This window comes from Cornus florida, unplaced genomic scaffold (assembly GCF_030987335.1).
Source record: "Cornus florida cultivar Cherokee Brave unplaced genomic scaffold, ASM3098733v1 CherokeeBrave_3.0.0_Hap2_Chr11, whole genome shotgun sequence".
In the NCBI taxonomy this organism is placed as follows: domain Eukaryota; kingdom Viridiplantae; phylum Streptophyta; class Magnoliopsida; order Cornales; family Cornaceae; genus Cornus; species Cornus florida.
The window spans coordinates 50,995,155-51,017,180 of record NW_026775581.1 but is presented as its reverse complement, the minus strand read 5'-3'; the positions used below and the strand labels follow the sequence as shown (position 1 = coordinate 51,017,180).

At 38.2% G+C, this 22,026-nt stretch overlaps 2 protein-coding genes across 2 annotated transcripts; both read right to left on the bottom strand.

Moving 5' to 3' along the window:
* Positions 1-7,667: 7,667 nt before the first annotated feature.
* LOC132285378 (ethylene-responsive transcription factor 5-like) lies at positions 7,668-8,853 on the bottom strand. The gene has a single exon (XM_059787557.1). The coding sequence runs from the start codon at positions 8,733-8,735 to the stop codon at positions 7,920-7,922; it is 816 nt and encodes a 271-aa protein (XP_059643540.1). The 5' UTR covers positions 8,736-8,853; the 3' UTR covers positions 7,668-7,919.
* Positions 8,854-14,232: 5,379 nt separating this feature from the next.
* LOC132283659 (ethylene-responsive transcription factor 5-like) lies at positions 14,233-15,851 on the bottom strand. Its single transcript, XM_059785655.1, has one exon. The coding sequence runs from the start codon at positions 15,649-15,651 to the stop codon at positions 14,839-14,841; it is 813 nt and encodes a 270-aa protein (XP_059641638.1). The 5' UTR covers positions 15,652-15,851; the 3' UTR covers positions 14,233-14,838.
* Positions 15,852-22,026: the final 6,175 nt, after the last annotated feature.

Below are 22,026 nucleotides of genomic sequence, written 5' to 3'. Positions count from 1 at the left end.
TTTTGTTTTTTTTTTGGCAGAAACACTTGAGCAATTTCTTTTGATACTAGTGGAATAATTTGTCTAACACAAAAGTTTAAAAGAGAGCACACGAGTGTAATTTGAAAGGAAAAATGATATAATTGATGATTATTTTTACCTCAATTATACAACTGATTTGATATGACAATTAATGATTGTCATATACATTTACAAAATTATATTCTCTTAAAAAAATTGACCAGAGTTTTTGTTGGACTCTATTTACATGTAAGTGAAAACCAATAGATTTTTGTAAGGTACTTGTGTTGAAATACTAGATCGACATTTGCCTTATTTTGAGGATTAGAATTAGATTCTAAATAAACATGTGTTATTAGGCTTCTACTAATGAGATTTGAATTCCGTTTGCAAAAGCATTCAGCTGAAGAATGCTTTCAGTCCATGTGTGCGCAGAATTGAGCAAAGAAATTCGGCTCTAATTACATTGCTCTTCACGTTCTGAGTGCACCAAGCCAAATTGGGCTCCATATGCTTTTAAGAATTTATAAACAAGCAGACCAAACGAATTACAGATTTTATCAAAAAAGCAAAATTATCTTCATATCAAACCCTCAAAGGGCAAATACGTTTGAGTGTGTTTCTTTTCATAAATAAATAAATAAATAAAAATCAGTTTAAAGGTTTCATGTGACACCCCCAACATTTTCCACGCATAAGTTGATCAGGCTTGTACACGAAAAACGAGGGATATCAAAAACAATTGGCAATATACAAGCATGGAATACAAAATGATAATAATAAAATAATTTAGACATGAAAGGAACACTAAATAATAAAACATCCATCCATCCTTTATTTAATACAGTACTCCGTTACAACTTGGAAATCCTATGTCAAGGATCCCTAAATATAAATCCTGAGAGTTCAACGTCTACCCTGAACTGAAACTGAAGTAATACATAAAACTTCTACCTTGAACTGGATCGTAAGAGTGGATGAATTCGGATGGTGGTCCCACACTGCTAGCCTCAACCTTGGAACGGGTACTGACCGTATCCTGAAATAACAACAATGGTGGGTCAACCCCACGAGCAAGTCCTCTCTACTATGACCCAAATCAGAGAATCCAATAAATTAATCATTTATATCCGGATGAGTACTATATCTGTATACATCCTAATGGAACTATCCAATGTATAACATGACCTCAACCAGAATAGACGGTGATCACTTAGACTCACGCTAGGTGGTTAAGTGTCGCCTTTCCCTACCCGGGAAATCAGCTATTATACATGGTGCACGGTACTGACAACACAGACTGTAAAGAACTACACAGTGATAACACATCTCAATATACTAATGAATATACTGAGCATATCAAATAGGCAACACATGCCAATAATATGAATGAATATACTGAGTATGTCAATTAGGCAATACATGCCAATAATATTAAACCACATACCCTGACAGCCACACATCTGTCTATCGCAACGAATGCATAAGGTATAAATGAGTCTCAACTTATTAGCCAGCTCACATAGTTCTATAGGGCAACACATCCATATAATATAAATGTGACATAATTTAAACAGTCCATTTATTCTCTGAAATGCACACAGCATAATAATCATGGTTTATATATGATTAACAGTATAAACATCCCATAATATAAAATGGATAATTTATATGACTAAAACCATAGCATTATTTAATTTAAAAGCAATGATTAATACCATTTAATAAAATAATAACACCATCTATATTTAACAATGTCGTTAAATGAATCACAGTCATATCCGTACTGGAACGCGCCAATAAATGATTAGAACAGATTAATCGGCCATAATAATAATTAACGAGTAATAAAATAATAATTTCGTGGCCCGTTAAACCCGTAACTACCAACACAGGCCCTAAAAATCCAAGTTTAAGGTTCTGGAATTTACAAAAATGGCCCTAGGGGTATTCTGGTAATTTTCAGTAGCTGAAAGGGCCCTTCACGCGCCCGCACGCGCCGCCCTAAGATCCCCCACGCGCAGCCCAACCTTCCCCACTCTCCCACGTGCCTCCACGCGCGTCTGGCATTAGCCACGCGCGCGCACGCTCTCCCACGCGCGCGTTTAAGTCTCCTGCAAACGTGGCACCTCCTGGTTGGTTGGCTATATTAACTTGTTGTGGGTGCGCTACACAGGATCACTTCATCTCATCTCACCTAATCTAAGGGTCAATGATCCGGGTGTACCGCGGTAACATGGACCGCGATGCACCGGATCAATCAGATTCATCTAAGGCCCAGGATGCGCGCGCACGCTACCCTAAAGTACGCCGCATCACACCGGATCACTCCGGTCATCTCCAGCACATCCGGTGGCCGGAAACCTCGCCGGAAATTGCAGAAAAGCCCCGGAAAAATCTAGAAAATTCTAAAAAAATCCCTAAAGACTTATTTAATTATTTTCAGCCTTTAATAATTTCATAGGATAATAAATAAATATATACCATCCCATAAAATTAAAATTTCATTAATTTAATAAACTAAAATTAATAATTTATTAACCTCCTAACCTGGTCTCTATGCATATAAATAAACTAAACAATTAATTTATTAATTCAAAGGGGAAAAGTAGATAATAACTTGCCTTTAGGATTTAAAATAAATCCGCCGGTTGCGCGTAATCGGGTAAAATCGCCTACACCGGTACAGGCTCCCTTCTTTCTCTCTCTTCCTTTCACTCTTATCAAGTAACTCACAATTACTTATTTCTCTTCTTCCTCCGTGAATCCTCAACCCAAAGATAGCTAACTTCTATATATAACTAATTTATATAATTTAAATATTACAAATATCTACTTATCATTACTTCCTTAACCTCCCCATCCTCTCACCTATAATCCATTAAGCCTAATGCCCCAAAGTCCTCTATTTCACATAAATGAAAGTTTCATTTCAAACATACATCATGACTTTGGCTTAATAATATTATTATTATTATTTCTACAATATTATTATATTCTTATTATATTCTAATTATTATTATATTATTATTATTCTTATATTCTAATTTTTTTTATAAAACATAATCCATAAAATATAAATACTAACCTTAGGATAGGTAGAGCACATAAAAACGTAATATACAGAGCATGATAAAATATTATTTTATTATTTATTATTCTTACTTTATATTATTATAAAACACAAATAAATAAAGTATAAAAATTAGCATTATAATACGTAGTGCACATAATCAACATTTCACGCACAAATAATTAATTTAATAATCTAACATTAAAAGATGAATAAACTTACACATTATAATATTAATTTAAATAATCACTTCAAAAAAATACGGGGTATTACATTTCAACTTAAAACAAAATATGGCTTTGGTTTGTAAGGATTAAAAACACAATATTTACTTCCAAAAAAAAGTATTAAGGGTGTGTTCATGGAATTACCAAATCAATTTCACAAATTTCTTTTAAAGTTTCAACTTAAAAGAAATATGTTCATGGAATTAGAGCCTTAGAATTAGAATTGATGAAATTTGAGAAAATTTTAGTTCAATTTTCTTAATTGTTTTTCTCAAATTTCAGGACTCCAATTCCATACAACCAAACACATTCGATCTCTTCTTGGTTCTAGGATAAAGGTTGGTGCTCTTGTAATTGCCAAGACTTCTTCCTTGCTGCTTTTGATCCTCTACTCTTATAGATCTCAAAACTGGATTCCATTCTGTCTTTGTAAAAAATATTACGATTGTTGACATTCCTTCCCAAAAGCATAACATGTGGCCCCTTCTAATCTTCATCGATCCATTATGCACTTCACACCGACCCTTGGAATCCATTGCTCCCGCATAAATCACATTCCTTCGAATATGACTTACATTCATTTGTTAGTCTTCTTAGCAAACTATTTGTTATCTTAGGGGTCTAACTCTCTCTCTCTCTCTCTCTCGTTTTGTTTCTCTCCTCATGAGAGTTCTCAGGTGTGCTAAGTTTCTCTGTGTCATCAGAGCCTGATTTTTCTTTCTTGTTGCCGTTGTTCTTGAGTTTGTTGTGCGGTGAACGTGATGTTTGACCCTGGCTATTCGCGTTTCCGTTTTCACTTTGATCGTGAGGTGTTCTTCTTGTGGTTATGGTGGTTTCTTCGGTTCTTTGTCTTTGTGTGGATGGGTTCTCTGCAGCGTTGGCTGAGGCGAGTTTTTTCCTTGGATCTGTGCTGGATAGTGGTCGGAGTTCGTTGTCGGCTCCGATTGTGGGGGTGTTTCCGGTTGGTCTGGCTCGGGCTCTGGTGGGTCTTGTGTGGTTGGGCCCGGTTATGGTAGGCCCTGGCCGGTCATTTTCACGTGGGGCTCATTCCCGTGGGTCTGCGTCAGGGGATGCAAATGAGCTTACTTCTTACGGTTTACTCCTTTGTGTTTGGTTTCTTTAGTCGCCACGTGTTGCTGTTATCTTCTATACGCTCATTCCTTGTTCTAATGCTTCACGTGGGTCTTTGTACGGGTCTCTTCAAATTGTGGTTTCCTTTCATGCATGTTTGTGTGCAGTTGTACTTCATCTCTTCCTCCTTTTTATTTATGGTTGGGATATGATACTTGTCGTCCAAGGGTTAACCGAATTCTATAGGCTTATAGGTTCTTCTCTTTTTGTTTTATATTCTCTCGGTCGTCTATGCTTCTTTCTTGGGTGTCTGGTTTCTATCTTACAGTGTCGGCGTAAGTTGGGGGTCTTTTTTCGTGGTCCTGTTTTTTCTTTTGCTTGTCTTAGGTTGATGGTAACTTCTTTGATTTCTCAAATGAATGGCTTAACTCTTACGAGCGTGGAGAAGCTGCCGGTTTAGTTATCAGCTGAGGATACAGCTCAAGGGGTGTCGTTGTGTTTCAATAACTTGTTTGGCAAGGTCTGGGCTATGAAGACTATTAAACTTGCTGGTGCTAAGTATACGTTTGGTCAGATGTTTCAAAATTTATGGCCAAAGGAGCGCCAGTCTGAAACTCTGTCTTCCCGTCTCGTTGTTTACAAGATTGCATGGAATTTTTTTCAACTTGTTATTCCGGACAGCTCGGTTTGTCTCCGGATCTTGCATAGCTACCCCTGGTTGTTTGATAGACATTTGTTGGTCCTTAAAGAGTGGGCTGACGGTCTTTTACTGTTCGAGTCGGCGTTTCAGATTTCTCTATTTTGGCTTCAACTTTGTGATGTTCCAGCGAATTACCTATCTAAAATGGTTGGTCGGCACATCACTGATTCATTTGGCCGATGTTTGAAGGTAGAGTTGCGGGACAAGGGTGTGATGGAGAGTAAGGAGACGTTGTTGGTTGATAGTCGAGTTCTCCGTCTCAAAGTGGAGTTGGATATTTCTAAATCGCTTCATTGGAACGTGCGGTTGCTTGGTCCATAGGATACAGAGTTCTGGATTCCAGTCCGGTATGAAAAACTCACGTCCTTGTGTTATGCTTGTGGTCTTATTGGGCATGACTGGCAGAATTGTTCGGTTGGAGCTTCTCAGCCCCATGTGGCATTGCTGGAGTATGGGCCATGGTTAGGGGTGGAGGGTTACTTGGGGAAGGATATCTGGAATCCCGATAGTGATCGTACTGATTCTTTGGCTGTGAGTTCCGGCAAGAATTGGCTCTATGTGGAGGGTGATGATTTCGATGGGGTTTTGGGCGACCTCACTGTGCATGAGCCTAGTAGTCAGGTTCCTTCTGATACTATTCAAGTTGTGGAAAAGGTATTGTCAAATGTGGGGGTGGAGGATAGGGAAGGGGTTGGTGTTGCTTTCGGTGTATGTTCCAAGTCTCCCTTTGAGGGGTTTCTGTTGGGTGTCCAGGCGATTGTGGGATCGGGTCACTCTGATGATTGTGTTCCGGAAGGGGCGGGTGTGAATGGGTCGACCAATAATGATGTTCATGGCTCCCCATCTTAGAGTTTTGTGGCTTTAGTCCATGGGGAGGAGCCTGTTCAGTGTGTGCCATCCGTTTCTCACGCCCAACGACGAGTGTTGCCTTTGTCCCGGTGGGATCAAATCTCTAAAGGTGGTAGGAAAAGTAAAGGTCCGGCGATGTCTCGTAAAGGTCGTTCTTTAGCTTCGTCGGATTCCTCTAACGGCCAGAGCTCAATTTCTGCACGGAATAGTTGTAAGCGTCGCACTAGTAATCCTATGTTGGTTCCGGGCGCCTCTTTGATTGATGGAAAGAAACCTAAGGTCTCAGTGGCTTCTTTTAAGGAATGTTTGATCACAGATCAGTTTTCCTTTGAAGTTGCGGGTAATATTCCACTTGGTGTGCATACCGGCGATTATGTTCCCTCGGACTCATCTCCATCGTAGTCTTTTGCTACATAGCTAGCTTTTTTAGTTGGTGATTTTCAACTTAGGGTTGACACGTCCCACTGATATGTTGTTTCTGTTGTTTTATGGGGTCTCACTTTTTTATGTTTTTGATTGATTGTGTATTTTTGTGTGGTTATCCTGTTTCTGCTTGTAAATGCCGCTAGGGCTGCAAGTTGGACTGGCCCAGCCCAGACCCAACCCAACCTCAACCCGAATCGGGTTGGGTTGGGTCAGCCCGAAATGTATTCAACATGGGTTATGGTCAAACCCAGCCCGAATATTCCCGAAATGTCGGGTCGGGTTGACGGGTTGAGTTTTTTAAAATAATATTTTTTTTTTGGAAAATTTATATATATTATATAAATAAATATATATATATTATATATATATATTTGATTATATTATTATTAAAAAGTAACAAAAGTTTAGGGCAAATCATTTCAGCCTCCCCAATCGCAGGCCTCATTCTCAACTCTCTCTCTCTCTCTCTGCAACTACAAACTACAAAATCTACAAGAATCAGAAGTTCAAAACCTATACATTTTCAGATCTGTCTGCAAGAATCAGAAGTTCAAAACCCATATATTTTCAGATCTCAGTGTTAATTTTATTTATTTATTTTAAAACCCAGATGTGGTTCCTCCAAATCACCACCACCACTCGCCGGAATCTGATGCCAACTCCAGAGCTCCTCCTCCGCCGCCACCTGAAGAAGAAACATTCAAAGAAGTGCTCTCCGAGACACCCATTCCGAAACCACCCATTTCTACACAGATCGAACCTACCAACAACAAGCTGCCTAAAGTCGATGAAGCCAAGATCCAACCAATGGCTGAGGTTTTTGAGGTTTCAGACTTGTACAGTTTCAGCAAGAGTTTCTCGACGATGACGGTGACTGATAAAGGAGATGACGACGGAGAAGTGAACCAGAGAGTCGAGAGGTCCCCTGCGAAGGTCTCAAATAGACGGCCGTCCTCTGGCGAAATCGCAGGAGCGAGTAAGAGGAAACCCAGATCTTCGGCGAGGAGGCAGGCGTTATCGCCGAAAAGAAGAAGCAACATCACATCAAGGCCAGCTCAGGATCAGACAACCACGACCAGACAGCGCAAAGAGAAAGAAGAGAGATGAGAGAGAAAGGAGGAAAAAAAATTTTAATTTTGGGTTATGGGTTGGGTTCGGGTGGAGCCCGAGCCTAACCCGAATATGTATGGGTTTTGACAAAACCCAATCTGAACATGAACCCGATTTGTGAATTGTATGTCCAAATTTCAAAATTCCTGGTTGGGGTTGGGCTGGGTTGGGCTAACCCACCCAAGTTGCAGCCCTAGATGCCAGGGCATTCTATTGCGAAGCCAAAAAAAAAAAAAAAAAAAAAAAAAAAAAAAAAACACTATTTGTTATCTTGATTTTACACAGTATCGAATGTCTTTCCCGCAAGAAAAGAGAAGTGGTTCCAAGAAATCAACCGGTTTATTCTATGATTATGAGAAAATAAATAAACTGAATCAACATTTAAATATCTCCATTTTTTGAAAAACCAGTATCTTATGCCCCCTCCCTTTATATACACTCCATATTTCAGATGTTCATACTATCATATGACTATGAGCTGAGGATAACCAAACGGCGGGTGGGGAGATAACGGCGATAAGAGAGGGACGGTAAGGCTACCATTGATGTTTTCATCCCAGAAGGCATTACAAATAGACGACGGCGTTAACGGATGAGGATTGTCAAATTCCGGCAACCGTTCCTTCTTCAACGGCTTTTGCTCCGCCTCTGCCTCCACGTCTCTCTGTCTTTTCCGGCCGCCGTCCACGGCGGCGAATGTGTCATGCGACTTCCCTCCGACCTCGAGTGGAAAGTTGAGAATAGCTTTGATTCCACGCAGCTTGAATGCGGCTCTATCGTACGCTTTGGCGGCTTCAATGGCGGTGTTGAATGTGCCGAGCCAAACCCTAGACCTGCGCCGGTTCGGATCTCGGATCTCCGCCGCGTACTTGCCCCACGGCCTTCGCCAGACTCCTCTGTAGTTTACTCTCTCCTCCTCTGTATCCAAAGGTAGCGTCGATGGCTGAGTCGACTCGGCTAATTCCAAAACTTCAAGTTTCTTTACCGGAGCCACATCGATCTTCAACGAAGGCCTGCGGTCGTTGAATCTCTGCTCAGAATTCGATTGACAGTCCAAATTCAACGACGTTGGGCTGGTGAGATCGATTATTTGAGGTTTTGATTCGAATCCAAAGAAATCATTTTGAATTTGCTCGAAAGTGATGGAATTTGGGATAAATTCGAATAGATCACTGGTGCTCACTTCATCGGAGACGAAGCTCGAACTCACGGGAGATAATTCACCTAGGAGGTGTTGTCTAATGAATTGGAGAGCTGAGATTTCCTCGTGAGTGGCCATTGTCAAAGTTATCCAAGTTTCCGATAACAAATGTAGAGAGAGAAACAGTAGAGTAAGCAAGCTGAAGCTGGATTGTTCCGAAATGGAGTGTAGGGAGAGAAAAGAAATCTAGAGAGAGAAAGTTTGAAGTGGGAGAGAGGTGTGAGAGTGGAAGAAAGAGTGGAAATGTATATATAGAGAGAGAAAGGGAAAGAGAGAGGATTGTGTCTTCCCCAAAATAGCAAGTTCGCTGGGTGGTCGTAGGATGCGAGAAGGAAAGTTCCTCCCTAAGTTTCGATCACCTGTGGATGAGGAGTAGGTATTCCTTTAATTTTTGACCGTTGGATAATACTCTAGATTTGAATATCTGAAGTCAAGGGTCATCGCAGACGGTTGGTGTTTAGGGCTGCAAATGAACCGAGCTGTTCATGAACAGCTCGGGCTTGGCTCGTTAATGGCTCGGCTCGGGCTCGTTCATTAAGCAAATGAGCCGAGCTCGAGCCTAATTTCTAGGCTCGTTTACTAAACGAGCCGAGCCTGAGCAACGTTGGGCTCGGCTCGCATAGGCTCGTGAACATGGGCTCGTTAAGGCTCGTGAACAAAACTCGTATCAGGCTCGTTATATATATCAGACCCATTATATATATATATCAGGGCCATTTGTTTTTATTGTACATTTAAAATGTTTAGTCCATATTATTTTTAAGTTTGGCCCAGCTCATATTTTTCATTAATATAGCCCAAGCATTATAACTTACTAGCCCAAAGAAAATCCACCATAGATCCATAGCCCAAATAAGATTTCGTCTCACCCATTAAAATAGAACCCATCTCATCCGTTGATTTTGTAAGATATCAAAAAACCCTAAAACTACACCCCACCATTCAGATCTGCCTCTTCTCCACAACATCGTCAGTCACTCTCTCTCTATCACTCACTCACGAGTTACGAATCAACTCCACCGGCAACAACAACCCTTCCATCTACACAACTACTTCTTTGTCTCTCTCTAATCAACTCAATCGCCATAACTCTCTCTCTCAGATCTGAACGCATCATCTGTCATGTCATCGTCTGTGCCGCTGTCCTTCCATCCTCGTCATCATCGTTGGCCATCATCTATCCTCGCCATCAATTAGGTACTGCATCAATTAATTTTTTGGCAAAACTTTATTTTCACTTTAATTCCATGGATCTGGATAACCTCAAAACATTCTTTAGGCAATTGCAGACAATTTTGTTTAGTCTTTTATTCTGCTTCTTCTAAATTTATAGAGATTAATGCTCAATGGCCACAGGTAACTAAATTAATTTATCTCCAACTTATTTCCTCTGTGATTTCTTTTTCTACTTAATATATACAATGTTTCAATGGTTCTATAGATATTATTATCATGGGAATTTATAATTTTTTGATGTGTTGTTTTTTCATAGAAAATGCATAATGCACTCATGCTCAATTTTGTCCTTTTTTTTTTTTTTTCGAAATTAACCCTTAATTTGTTCTTGAAACATAAAAGCTTGCACTATTGCACCTTTTTTTTTTTTTTTTGCCCTTTTTCTTTTTGCTTACGTGATAATTGATAAAGTAATGGAAAAAGGTATTGTGGCCTGTAGAATACTAATTAATTTTGAATTTTATTTTTATTTTTTTTTGTTAAACGAGCCGAGCCCAAGCTGAGCCCGAGCTTTTAAAATCAAGACGAGCCCGAGCCCGAGCCCAAATTTTTGAGCTCGTCACGAGCCGAGCCCGAGCCCGAGCTGATCCCATAAACAAACGAGCCGAGCCCGAACAGCCTAAAGCTCGGCTCGGCTCGGCTCATTTGCAGCCCTATTGGTGTTCAAAATTAATACTAGCTTTATTCGTCATTTTCTGTTTTCTTGATATAAATAATGGATAATGTAGACATACAATGTATTTTGAATAATATATTAGTGTTATTTATACTGGAGAAGAGTGCAATAAACCCCCTTCAATTATTGGGGTTTTGCAACAAACCCCCTTTAACTATAACAAATCCGCTTGAACTAATAAATTGTTGCATTTAACCCCATCAGTTCAAGACGAGGGTGCCGGGAAAGCCATATATATATATATAGACAGAAGAAGGGAAAGATGAGGAGAGAAAGCAATTCAGTGGATGATGGATTGAATCGGCCGTGGAAGAACTGCGGCGGTGAGCTCGCTAGCTGAAGTGGTGGCAGCGGCAGTGGTCGGCTGTGATGAGGAATTGCGGCGAGTAAGGTAGCGAGGACGAAACTGATGGTTATTCGCGATGGTGTGACTGACGCAGCAATGGGAGACGAGCTTGACTGCGGCGGCTCAGATGGTGGAGAGCTCAGCTGTGGCCTGTGATAGAGCCCACTGGAAAAGCTGCGATCATCGGAGAGTCCCAACGCCCTTTGATTCTTTGCCGTCCTTATAGCGCGTTCATACGCATGACGAACGTGGTGTCCGAGGTGTGGTCTGTGGTGAGAATTTGTAAAGGATATGTGGGTTGTGTTATTGATATAGGGTTTCTTTTTAGGATTTTCTTCTTTCCGTATCTTTGTGGTCAATTGATGACAACCAGAAAATTCAATCTCTCCGATTGTGGGTTCAATTGGGTCCGATGATGTATGATTGAATATAAATTGAATACACATCTTTAAAAAACTCTTAGTCCCAAACACATCCTTACATTATGTATGTGTGTGGATATAAGGTTGTGTGTTGTTGTTTTCTAAATGGGTTTACAGTGGCAATGGAGATACAAAACCCAAAGGAAACAAATAATTTGACCAAGGTTGACATGGTGCCCGTCAATGGTGGATCTATCATCACCGGGTTCAGATATTGAGAGCGATTGAGAGGTATGAAGTTGATTTGGGAGATTATTTAGTATTTTTATGAAATTGGGTTAGGATTCTGAGGATTTTGGGTATGTATATATAATGGTGAGTATTGACGATTGAGAGGTATGAGAATTTGTTGTAGAATGTTTTACTGCACCCATTAGAACCTTATGCTCACCATTGCTTCACCCTCACAAGAACCTTCCAACAGCCCCAAATCAACACCCATTGGCCTATATCGCAACATTCATTACCCAAAAAAAAAAAAAATCCATCCTCAACCCTTCGCCAAACAGAAAAGAAAGAGAAGAAAAAGTTTCAAAATAGGCACGTACCAGAAAAAGAAGAAAAAAGAGTAGAGGACGAAAAAGATGAACAATAAGGGGTGTTAGTGTCTTTTCATGCTCATAAGGTCATTATGGTCATTAAATCATAGGGTGTGCCATGTGAACAATAAGAACCAACTGAAGCCTTGCTGGATGGGGTAATTTGCAATAAAAATGCATAGTGTAGGGGATTAGTTGCAACTTTAGTAGTTTGGGGATTTGTTGATTTCTCAATAGTTCAGGTGAGTTTTTTGCACTTTTCTCTTTATATTATCTAATTATTCTAATAGTATAATAGTTTTATTTATGCTATGACCATGACACCATGTGTGCAGGTATCTTTTTGTTTTTTGTTTTTTGTTTTTTGTTTTCTTGAATTTATTTATTTAAACAACTTTCTTTAACTTTAGTTCAACAATTTATTTTAAATAAATTTAACTTTAATTCAGCAATTTATTTTAACCATATATTTGTATCGGACAAAATTTTGTCTTTTTAAAAATTAAAAGATGAATTAGTAGTAATTTTTTTATTTAATTACTACCTTCAATAGGTTCTACACTTGTAGTGTTTCCTTGGAAGATTTAAAATTTTTGTTGGATCTTATTTTTTCCAAATTTTCCCTTAACTCAAAATGATACGGTGATAGGAAAATGTTAGGCGATGAATGTTATACATTTTAGCCTTTAATTTGCGTATTTTATTCTCTTACTAATAGTTTTATCTGTGATTTTATATTGTTTTGGTGTTTTTCTTTATTTCAGGGTCTTAGTTATAATATCAGTCAAAACTAATGATTTTGGGCTTTAAAAGACAATATATAAGAGGTTAGAAGACCACATCTATTGGCCAAGGCAATGATGAAGATCCAAGTCCAATTAGCTTAGAAAAGAGCTCAAGAGAAGGTCACAAGCTGATGAGAATGAAAACAAGAAAAAAAGGAAGAATCCCTCTCCAACTAGGAAACTTTCTCCAAAATTGGGAACTTAAATCCATTTTAGTATTCTGTTTGTATCTATTTCCTCGAAGGTTAAAATGGCTCAATTTTTGCTTAGATTGAAAGGAAATTCGAAGATTTATAATTTTGTAGTTCACAAAATTTTTGTGAAAATGATGTTTACTATGTCAAAACTGAGCTGGAAGTCAGCATGAATTTTAGATTCCGAGTTTGGCAGAATTTCCATATATCTCCTATTTGGAAAAGGGAACTTTGGGGCTATTTTTCTCTTATTTAAAGAGAGTTCTCTACACCATTAGTAGGAGGATAAACACAATAACTAGAGCGTGAAATCAGAGGAGAAGAATAAAGAAGAAAGAAGGGATCGACCTATGGTGGCGAGGATGTTCTTCCTAACCATGAAGAAGTTCATTCCAGTCATGAGTGACTAAAAGTTTCACTAAGGCTGTGATGTAGCCCTTGCTTAGCGCTCTAGGTTTGATTGTATTTATTTATTAGAGAATGATATTTTTCATGCATGATTGTATAACCTAGATGATTTTATTTAACTTTTCAATAGAAATCGTTTTCAAAATTTTTATCCAATTGCAAAGTATTTTCTATCTTGTCTTAGGTATTTAATCTTGTGATTGAACATTACTCATTTACTTCTTGTAGTTGTAAATGGGATGGTTATACAATGGTTTTCATTGAATATAACATTAAGGTTTTGATGGATTATGCTTAGAAAATATAGACCATACTACACCCTAGAGTAGAGTAGTTAGGTAGATAGTTTATGTTAATCGAAGATAGTTCATGCTTAGCTTTAATTTTATGTTATCTTCTACTTGAATTAATATATGCTTGTAGCCATGATTAATTTATTATGCATGTTTCATATCTCTCCAATAAACACTTAAGTTTTTTTTTTTTTGGTTTCTCTGAGTTGTGTTGCTTTTGATTTAGTTCAACCCACGTGGGATTGCCAATGTCTCAATTTTTTAATAAGAGGAGTATTGAATTTTCAATTTCCAACCTCCTTTGAAGCCATTTTCAATTGTTGATTATGGCATATTATAAACCACCAAATTTTCACTCCTATATTGTAATAGTCCACTCCGTCACATGGTATGATATTGTCCGTTTTGGGTCAGAGTTCGTACATTTTTGTTATTGGGTTTTACTCAATTGTATGATATTGTCCGTTTTGAGCCCGAATTCATATGGTTTTGTTATTGGGTTTTACCCTAAAAGATCGTGTACCATTTGGAGATTAAACTAGCTCATATAAGCAATTTATCTTCACATTTCCCACGTGATATGGGATTGCACAACTTGTAGCTCGCCGGTCTACATATATCGCGCACATATAACCTTTATGATAGTTGAAGAGTACGCTTCAAATGAGTTTAAGAAACCCTATGTTCAGTCCAAACTATAATTTTTCAAAAGACTAGTGGCTTCCCATAGATCGTATTAAATATTTATGCAAAATTTTACACGATTGGAAAAAGAAAGCCTTTCTTGAAAGAAAAGATATGTGATTCTCGAGAGCACTGGTTCTTGAAAGCATTAGCGTGATGCCAGCCAGGTACACCTGGTCAAGTCAGTACTTAAAAATTGTATATTAAAGAAATAATTCTTTATTTAATTTTTGTCATCACTTTTACATTTTCATGTCTTGACAAAAGGCATATTAACATATAAACATGTTCAAAAAAATGTTTTACTGTAAGCTGCATGATAAAATGTTTTTTATTGTTTTTTTTTTGGTTGAAATGCATGATAAAATGTTGTAATGGGCAAAGTTCTTCATTAGCTGCCACATAATTAGATTGTATGAGTAAATTTACTTCTCTAAACAATTAATATTTTAAAAATATCCAAGAGATCACCCAGTTTATTAGTACGTATATGATTTTGAGAAAATAAATAAATTGAATCAACATTTAATATCTCCATTTTTTTTGAAAAACCAGTATCTTATGGCCCGTCTTTGTATAAACTCCATATTTAAGATGTTCATATGACAAGCTGAGGATAACCAAACGGCGGGTGGGGAGATAACGGCGATAAGAGCGGGACGGTTAGGCTACAGTTGACATTTTCATCCCAGAAGGCCGTCCAAATAGAAGACGGCGTTAACGGATGACGATTGTCAGATTCCGGCAACCGTTCCTTCTTGAACGGCTTTTGCTCCACCTCTGCCTCCACGTCTCTCTGTCTTTTCCGGCCGCCGTCCACGGCGGCGACTGGGTCATACGACTTCCCTCCGACCTCGAGTGGAAAGTTGAGAATAGATTTGCTTCCACGTAGCTTGAATGCGGCTCTGTCGTACGCTTTGGCGGCTTCAATAGCGGTGTTGAATGTGCCGAGCCAAACCCTAGACCCGCGCCGGTTCGGATCTCGGATCTCCGCCGAGTACGTGCCCCACGGACTTCGCCGGACTCCTCTGTAGTTTACTCTCTCCTCCTCTGTATCCAAAGGTAGCGTCGATGGCTGAGTCGACTCGGCTAATTCCAAAACTTCAAGTTTCTTCACCGGAGCCACATCGATCTTCAACGAAGACCTGCGGTCGTTGAATCTCTGCTCAGAATTCGATTGACAGTCCAAATTCAACGACGTTGGGCTGGTGAGATCGATTATTTGAGGTTTTGATTCGAATCCAAAGAAATCATTTTGAATTTGCTCGAAAGTGATGGAATTTGGGATAAATTCGAATAGATCACTGGTGCTAACTTCGTCGGAGACGAAGCTCGAACTCACGGGAGATAATTCACCTAGGAGGTGTTGTCTGATGAATTGGAGAGCTGAGATTTCCTCGTGAGTGGCCATTGTCAAAGTTATCCAAGTTTCCGATAACAAATGTAGAGAGAGAAACAGTAGAGTAAGCAAGCTGAAGCTGGATTGTTCCGAAATGGAGTGTAGGGAGAGAAAAGAAATCTAGAGAGAGAAAGTTGAAGTGGGAGAGAGGTGTGAGAGTGGAAGAATGAGTGGAAATGAATATATAGAGAGAGAAGGGGAAAGAGAGAGGATTGTGTCTTCCCAAAAATAGCAAGTTCGGAGGGTGGTCGTAGGATGTGAGAAGGAAAGTTCCTCCCTAAGTTGCGATCACCTGTGGATGAGGAGTAGCTATCCTTTAATTTTGACCGTTGGATAATACTCTAGATTTGAATATCTGAAGTCAAGGGTCATCGCAGACGGTTGGTGTTCAAAATTAATACTAGCTTTATTCGTCACGTTCTGTTTCCTTGATATAAATAATGGATAATGTTGATATACAATGTATTTTGAAGATATTCCAAACAGTAGCACCGTGGCACGTTTGGATAAACTAGTATATAGTAGTATAACAATATACTATTATAATAGTATAATAGTGTTATTTATATTATATAATTATTCTAATAGTATAATAGTTTTATAACCATGAAACCACGTGTGCAGGGTATTTTTTTTTTTTTTTCTTGAATTTATTTATTTAAACAACTTTTTTTAACATTAGTTCATCAATTTATTTATTTTTTTATTTTTTTATTTTTTTATTTTCTTAGTTGGGACTTACACACACTTGAGGTTCGAACCCCTAATTTTCCTTTGGGAAGTAGGAGCCTTATATCGCAAAGCCACAGGCCTGTTGGTTCATCATTAATTTATTTTAATGAATTAAAGTTAAAGAAAGTTGTTTATAATATACATTTTCAAATCCTCTTGTGTAAATATTAACCATATATTTGTATGGACAAAATTTTGTCTTTTAAAAAATTAAAAGATGAATTAGTAGTTTCTTTTAATTAGTAGCTTCAATAGTTTCTACACTTGTAGTGTTTCCTTCGAAGATTTAAAATTTTTGTTGGATCTTATTTTTTTCAAATTTACCATTAACTTAAAATGATACGGTGATTGGAAAGTGTTAAGCGCTGAATGTTATATATTTTAACCTTTAATTTGCGTATTTTATTCTCTTAGTAATAGTTTTATATGTGATTTTATATTGTTTTAGTTTTTTTCTTTATTTTAGGACCTTAGTTATAATATTAGTCAAAACCAATGACTTTGGGTTTTAAAAGACGATATCCAAGAGGTTAAAAGACCACAACCATTGGCCTAGCAATGATGAATATCCAAGTCCAATTAGACCTAGAAAAGAACTCAAGAGAAGGCCACAAGCTGATGAGAATGGAAACAAGAAGAAAATAAAGAATCCCTCTCCAACTAGGAAACTTTCTCCAAATTTTAGAACTTGAACCCGTTTTAGTACTTTGTCTGTATCTAGTTACTCGAGGGTTAAAATGGCTCAATTTTCATTAGAGTTGAAAGGAAATTCAAAATTCTACAAATTTGTATTTCATGAAAATTTCGTGAAAATGATGTTTACTATATCAAAACAGGGCTGGAAGTCAGCTCGAATTTTGGAATCCGAGTTTAGCAGAATTTTCATATATCTCCTATTTATGAAAGTCAGCTCGAATTTGATGTCTTTGAATTTCTGGACCCTCTGGATTTCTGGACCTTCTGGATTTTTGAATTTGTAAATTTTGAATTCTGAATTTGTGTCTGAATTTCTGAACCCTTTGGATTTCTGATTTTGTGTTCCCTTCCTTCTTCCTTCAGGCCTCTATTTATAGATTTCTTAGATCCATAGGATGATGACACATGTCATCTCCTGATAAGGATAAAATAATAATTGGGGCAGGCCGATTATATTATGGTAATTATCTTTAAAATAATTATTCTAAATATATTTTATTAGCAATAATTATCTTTTTATTTAACCATCTGGGCTGGGCTAATTAAATAATTTAAGTGGACCAAGTTTGAGCCAATAAAATAACTTAATTAAACACTAGGCCCATATTTAATGGGTCCATTTATCAAAACCAAAGCCCACTAAAATTTTAGTGTCTACAAATTACCCCCATTTCGAGTCCCAAGTTTGACAGGACTTGTCTCATTTTTCAAATGGGACTTGAAGTATCCAACTTTCCTTTTTTTTTCTTTTTCTTTTTTTTCTCTCGTTCCTCTCCAACTTTGGATTGTAAGATTTCTTTTTTTGCTTTTCTATCCAACTTTGGATTGGAATTTTACTTTCCTATCTGAAATGAATTATACAAATCCTAATACAAACAAGAAATATTTTATTGCCTATTTATACCCCCAATATTATAGGGTTTGACATCAATTCCAATATTCTCTGAAGACTTGTCAGATTACAACCTCTGAAGACTGTGTTGGATTGCGGTCTCTGCTTGAACAAATAATCGGTATGATTTTTTCTTTTTTCTTTCTTTTTCTTAATTTCTTTCTCTCTTTCCTTTTCACGCTTTTTTTTTTTCTTGTTCTTATTTTTTTCTTTTTCTTCCCCTTCCTCATTTTCACGTTTTTTATCTCTGTTTTTTTTCTTTTCACGCACTTTTTTTTTCTTTCCTTTTTTTCTCTCTTCTTTTTTTTTTTTCCACAAACTTTTTTTTCCTTCCTTCTCTTTCCTTTTTCTTTTTTCTCTTTTATTATTATTTTTTTTTCATGCGCTCTTCTATCTTTTTTCCTTCTTTTTTTTTTTTCTTCCCTTTTTCTTCTCTTTTTTCCTTTTTTTTTAAATGCACTTTTTTTTTTTCACGCACTTTTTTTCTGTTCTTTTTTTCTTCACACTTTTTTTTTTTCATGCACTTTTTTTTTCTCTCTATGTTTCATGCGATTTTTTTTTTTTTTCACGCACTTTTTTTTTTCTATTTCTTTTTTATTATTCATTTGGAACGCATCTAATCCGTAAGGACCCATTGTTCCTTTGGAACGCATTTAGTCCGTCAGGACCTATTGTTTCTTAGAAATGCAACTAGTCCATCATGACCCATTGTTCCTTTGGAACGCATCTAGTCCATCATGACCCATTATTCCTTTGGAACGCAACTAGTCCGTAAGGACCTATTGTTCCTTTTGAACGCATCTAGTTCGTCAGGACCCATTGTTCTTATGGAACGCAACTAGTCTGTAAGGACCTATTGTTCCTTTTGAACGCATCTAGTCCGTCAAGACCCATTGTTCCTATGGAACGCAATTAGTTCATAAGAACCCATTATTCCTTTGGAACGCATCTAGTCCTTCAAGACCCATTGTTCCTTTGGAACGCAACTAGTCCGTAAGGATTTATTATTCCTTTTGAACGCATCTAGTCCGTCAGGACCCATTGTTCCTATGGAACGCAACTAGTTCGTAAGTACCCATTGTTCCTTTGGAACGCATCTCGTCCTTCAGGACCCATTGTTCCTTTAGAATGCAACTAGTCTATAAGAACCCATTATTCCTTTGGAATGCATCTGATCCATCAGGACCCATTGTTCCTTTGGAACGCATCTAGTCCGTTAGGACCCATTGTTCCTTTGGAACGCAACTAGTCCGTCAAGACCCATTGTTCCTTTAGAACGCAACTAGTCCGTCAAGACCCATTGTTCCTTTGGAACGCATCTAGTTCATCAGGACCCATTGTTCCTTTGGAACATAACTAGTCCGTAAGGACCCATTGTTCCTTTAGAACGCATCTAGTCCGTCAGGACCCATTGTTCCTTTGGAACGCATCAAGTCCGTCAGGACCCATTGTTCCTTTAGAACGCAACTAGTCCGTGAGGTCCCATTGTTCATTTAGAACGCATCTAGTCCATCAGGATCCATTGTTCTTTTGATACGCTTCTAGTCCATCTGGACGCATTGTTCCTTTAGAACGTAACTAGTCCATGAGGTCCCATTGTTCATTTGGAACGCATCTAGTCCGTCAGGACCCATTGTTCCTTTGGTACACTTCTAGTCCGTCAGGATCTATTATTCATTTGGAACGCAACTAGTCCGTAAGGACCTATTGTTCTTTTGAAACGTATTTAATCCATCAGGACCCATTGTTCTTTTGAAACGCGTCTAGTCCGTAAGGACCAATTGTTCCTTTGGAACGTATCCAGTCCATCAGGACCCATTGTTCCTTTGGAACGCATCTAATTTGTCAGGACCCATTATTCCTTTGGAACACAACTAGTCCGTAAGGACCCATTGTTCCTTTAGAACGCAACTAGTCCATAAAGACCCATTGTTCCTTTGGGACGCATCTAGTCCATCAAGACCCATTGTTCCTTTGGGACGCATCTAGTCCGTCAAGACCCATTGTTCCTTTGGAACGTATCTAGTCCGTCAGAACCCATTGTTCCTTTGGAGCGTAACTAGTCTGTAAGGACTCATTGTTCCTTTGGAACGCATCTAGTCCATCAGGACCCATTGTTCCTTTGGAACGCATCTAGTCCATCAAGACCCATTGTTCCTTTAGAACGCAACTAGTTCGTAAGGACCCATTGTTCCTTTGAAACACATCTAGTCCATCAGGACCCATTATCTCTTTGGAACGGAATTAGTCCGTAAGGACCCAATGTTCCTTTGGAACACATCTAGTCCGTAGGGACCCATTGTTTCTTTGGAACGCATCTAGTTCATCAGGACCCACTGTTCTGTTGGAACAAAAAAAATCTTCTGTGAAGATTTTGGAGCGAGAGTACGACACCATAAATAAAGAAACTACTTTGGATGTCAGAACGTCTCTTGTTGGCCGCTTTGCACCGAATCCGCTTCACTCTGATCCTCTGTACCATCATTTGCTAGAGTGGTCCCACATATCTCCCCGTAAGCTCTCCAACCTTGGCTGTAATTAGAATAAGGAGATAAGCTCGATTTTAGATGTTTTGATTTTACGCTACGCACTTCATGAGCAATTTTTTTTTTTTTTTAAACAAAGATATTGTCATTGTTTGTTTGTTCAGCCGTTCACAGTTTATACTCTTGCGGGCCAGGAGTAATACAAAGATTTTTTTTTTTTTTTTTTTTTTTTTTAGGACCATACATAGTTTTAGCTCATGTAGGCCAGGAGTATAGTGCAGTTTAAGCTTATACGATCAGGAGCATTGCTTTCTTGGGTAGTAGCGCTTCAGGAACTTGCCATTAATGGGTCCCACTTTTACTCCGTCTTCATTAATAATGAGATATGCGCCGTTAGTATAAACTTCGCAAACAACATATGGTCCATCCCATTTGGATACAAATTTATTTCCCTTGCGATTCATGGTAATTGGTCTACGAACAACTAATACTAAGTCTCGAACTTGAAATGACCAAGGTCTAACTTTCTTATTGAACACTTTAGAAGGAAGAGCTTGATAGCACTCTAGTTGTTGTTGAGCTTCTAATCTCTTCCCATCCAATGTTTCCAGTTCTTAAAGACGTAAGATGTTATTTTCTTCACTTGTAAGACTTCTTGTATGACTATCCTTAACGAAGGGATCTGTTATTCTAATGGAAGAACCGCTTCTACGCTATAGACAAGAGAATATGGAGTTGCTTGAGTAGGTGTACAATGCGTAGTGCGGTATGCCCAAAATGCTTCTTCCATTCACTCATGCCAATCTCTCTTTGTCTGGTTGACTACTTTCTTCAATAACTCACAAAGAGTTTTATTGAATGTTTCTGCGAGACCATTTGTAGGGGCATTATACATGGAAGATTTACGTTGTTTGAAGCTAAACTTCTCAGAAAGGTCAGTTACCGAACTATTTTTGAAATTCATCCCATTATCAGTGATGATATATTGAGGGACACCATATCGATAAATAAAGTTAGATTTGATGAAATCAACCACTATTTCCTTTTTCACATGTTTATAGGGTGCAGTTTCCGCCCATTTAGAAAAATAATTAGTGGCAGCCAAGATATACAAGTGGCCCTTTGAAGACTTTTCTAGAGGACCAACTACATCTAATCCCTATGCATTGAATGGCCATGACGTCACAGTAGGGTGTAACGGCTCCAGTGGTTGGTGTATGAAGTTAGCATTGAATTGACAGGCTTGACACCTTTTCATATACTCCAAGCAATCTTTGACCATGGTGAGCCAATAATAACCCATTCTTTTGACGTGAAAGTGAAGTTTTGGACCAGATTGATGGGCTCCACAAATCCCAGAATGTCAATCCTTCATTGCATGGGTTGCTTCGTCATTTCCAAGGCAGCGAAGGAAAAGGCCTTCATATGAACGCCTATACAACGTATCGATGTAATAGATGAAACAAGGTTACCTTCCAAAAAAAAAATATATATAGATGAAACGAGGTGCTCATCTTCGTATTTCAGTCTTGTGGCGTAGGTCTTTGGGAAGCTTTCCATGTTCTAGATAATCAATGATAG

Coding starts and splice junctions, on each gene's coding strand:
- LOC132283659 (XM_059785655.1), bottom strand. CDS start 15,651: ATGGCCACTCACGAGGAAATCTCAGCTCTCCAATTCATCAGACAACAC.
- LOC132285378 (XM_059787557.1), bottom strand. CDS start 8,735: ATGGCCACTCACGAGGAAATCTCAGCTCTCCAATTCATTAGACAACAC.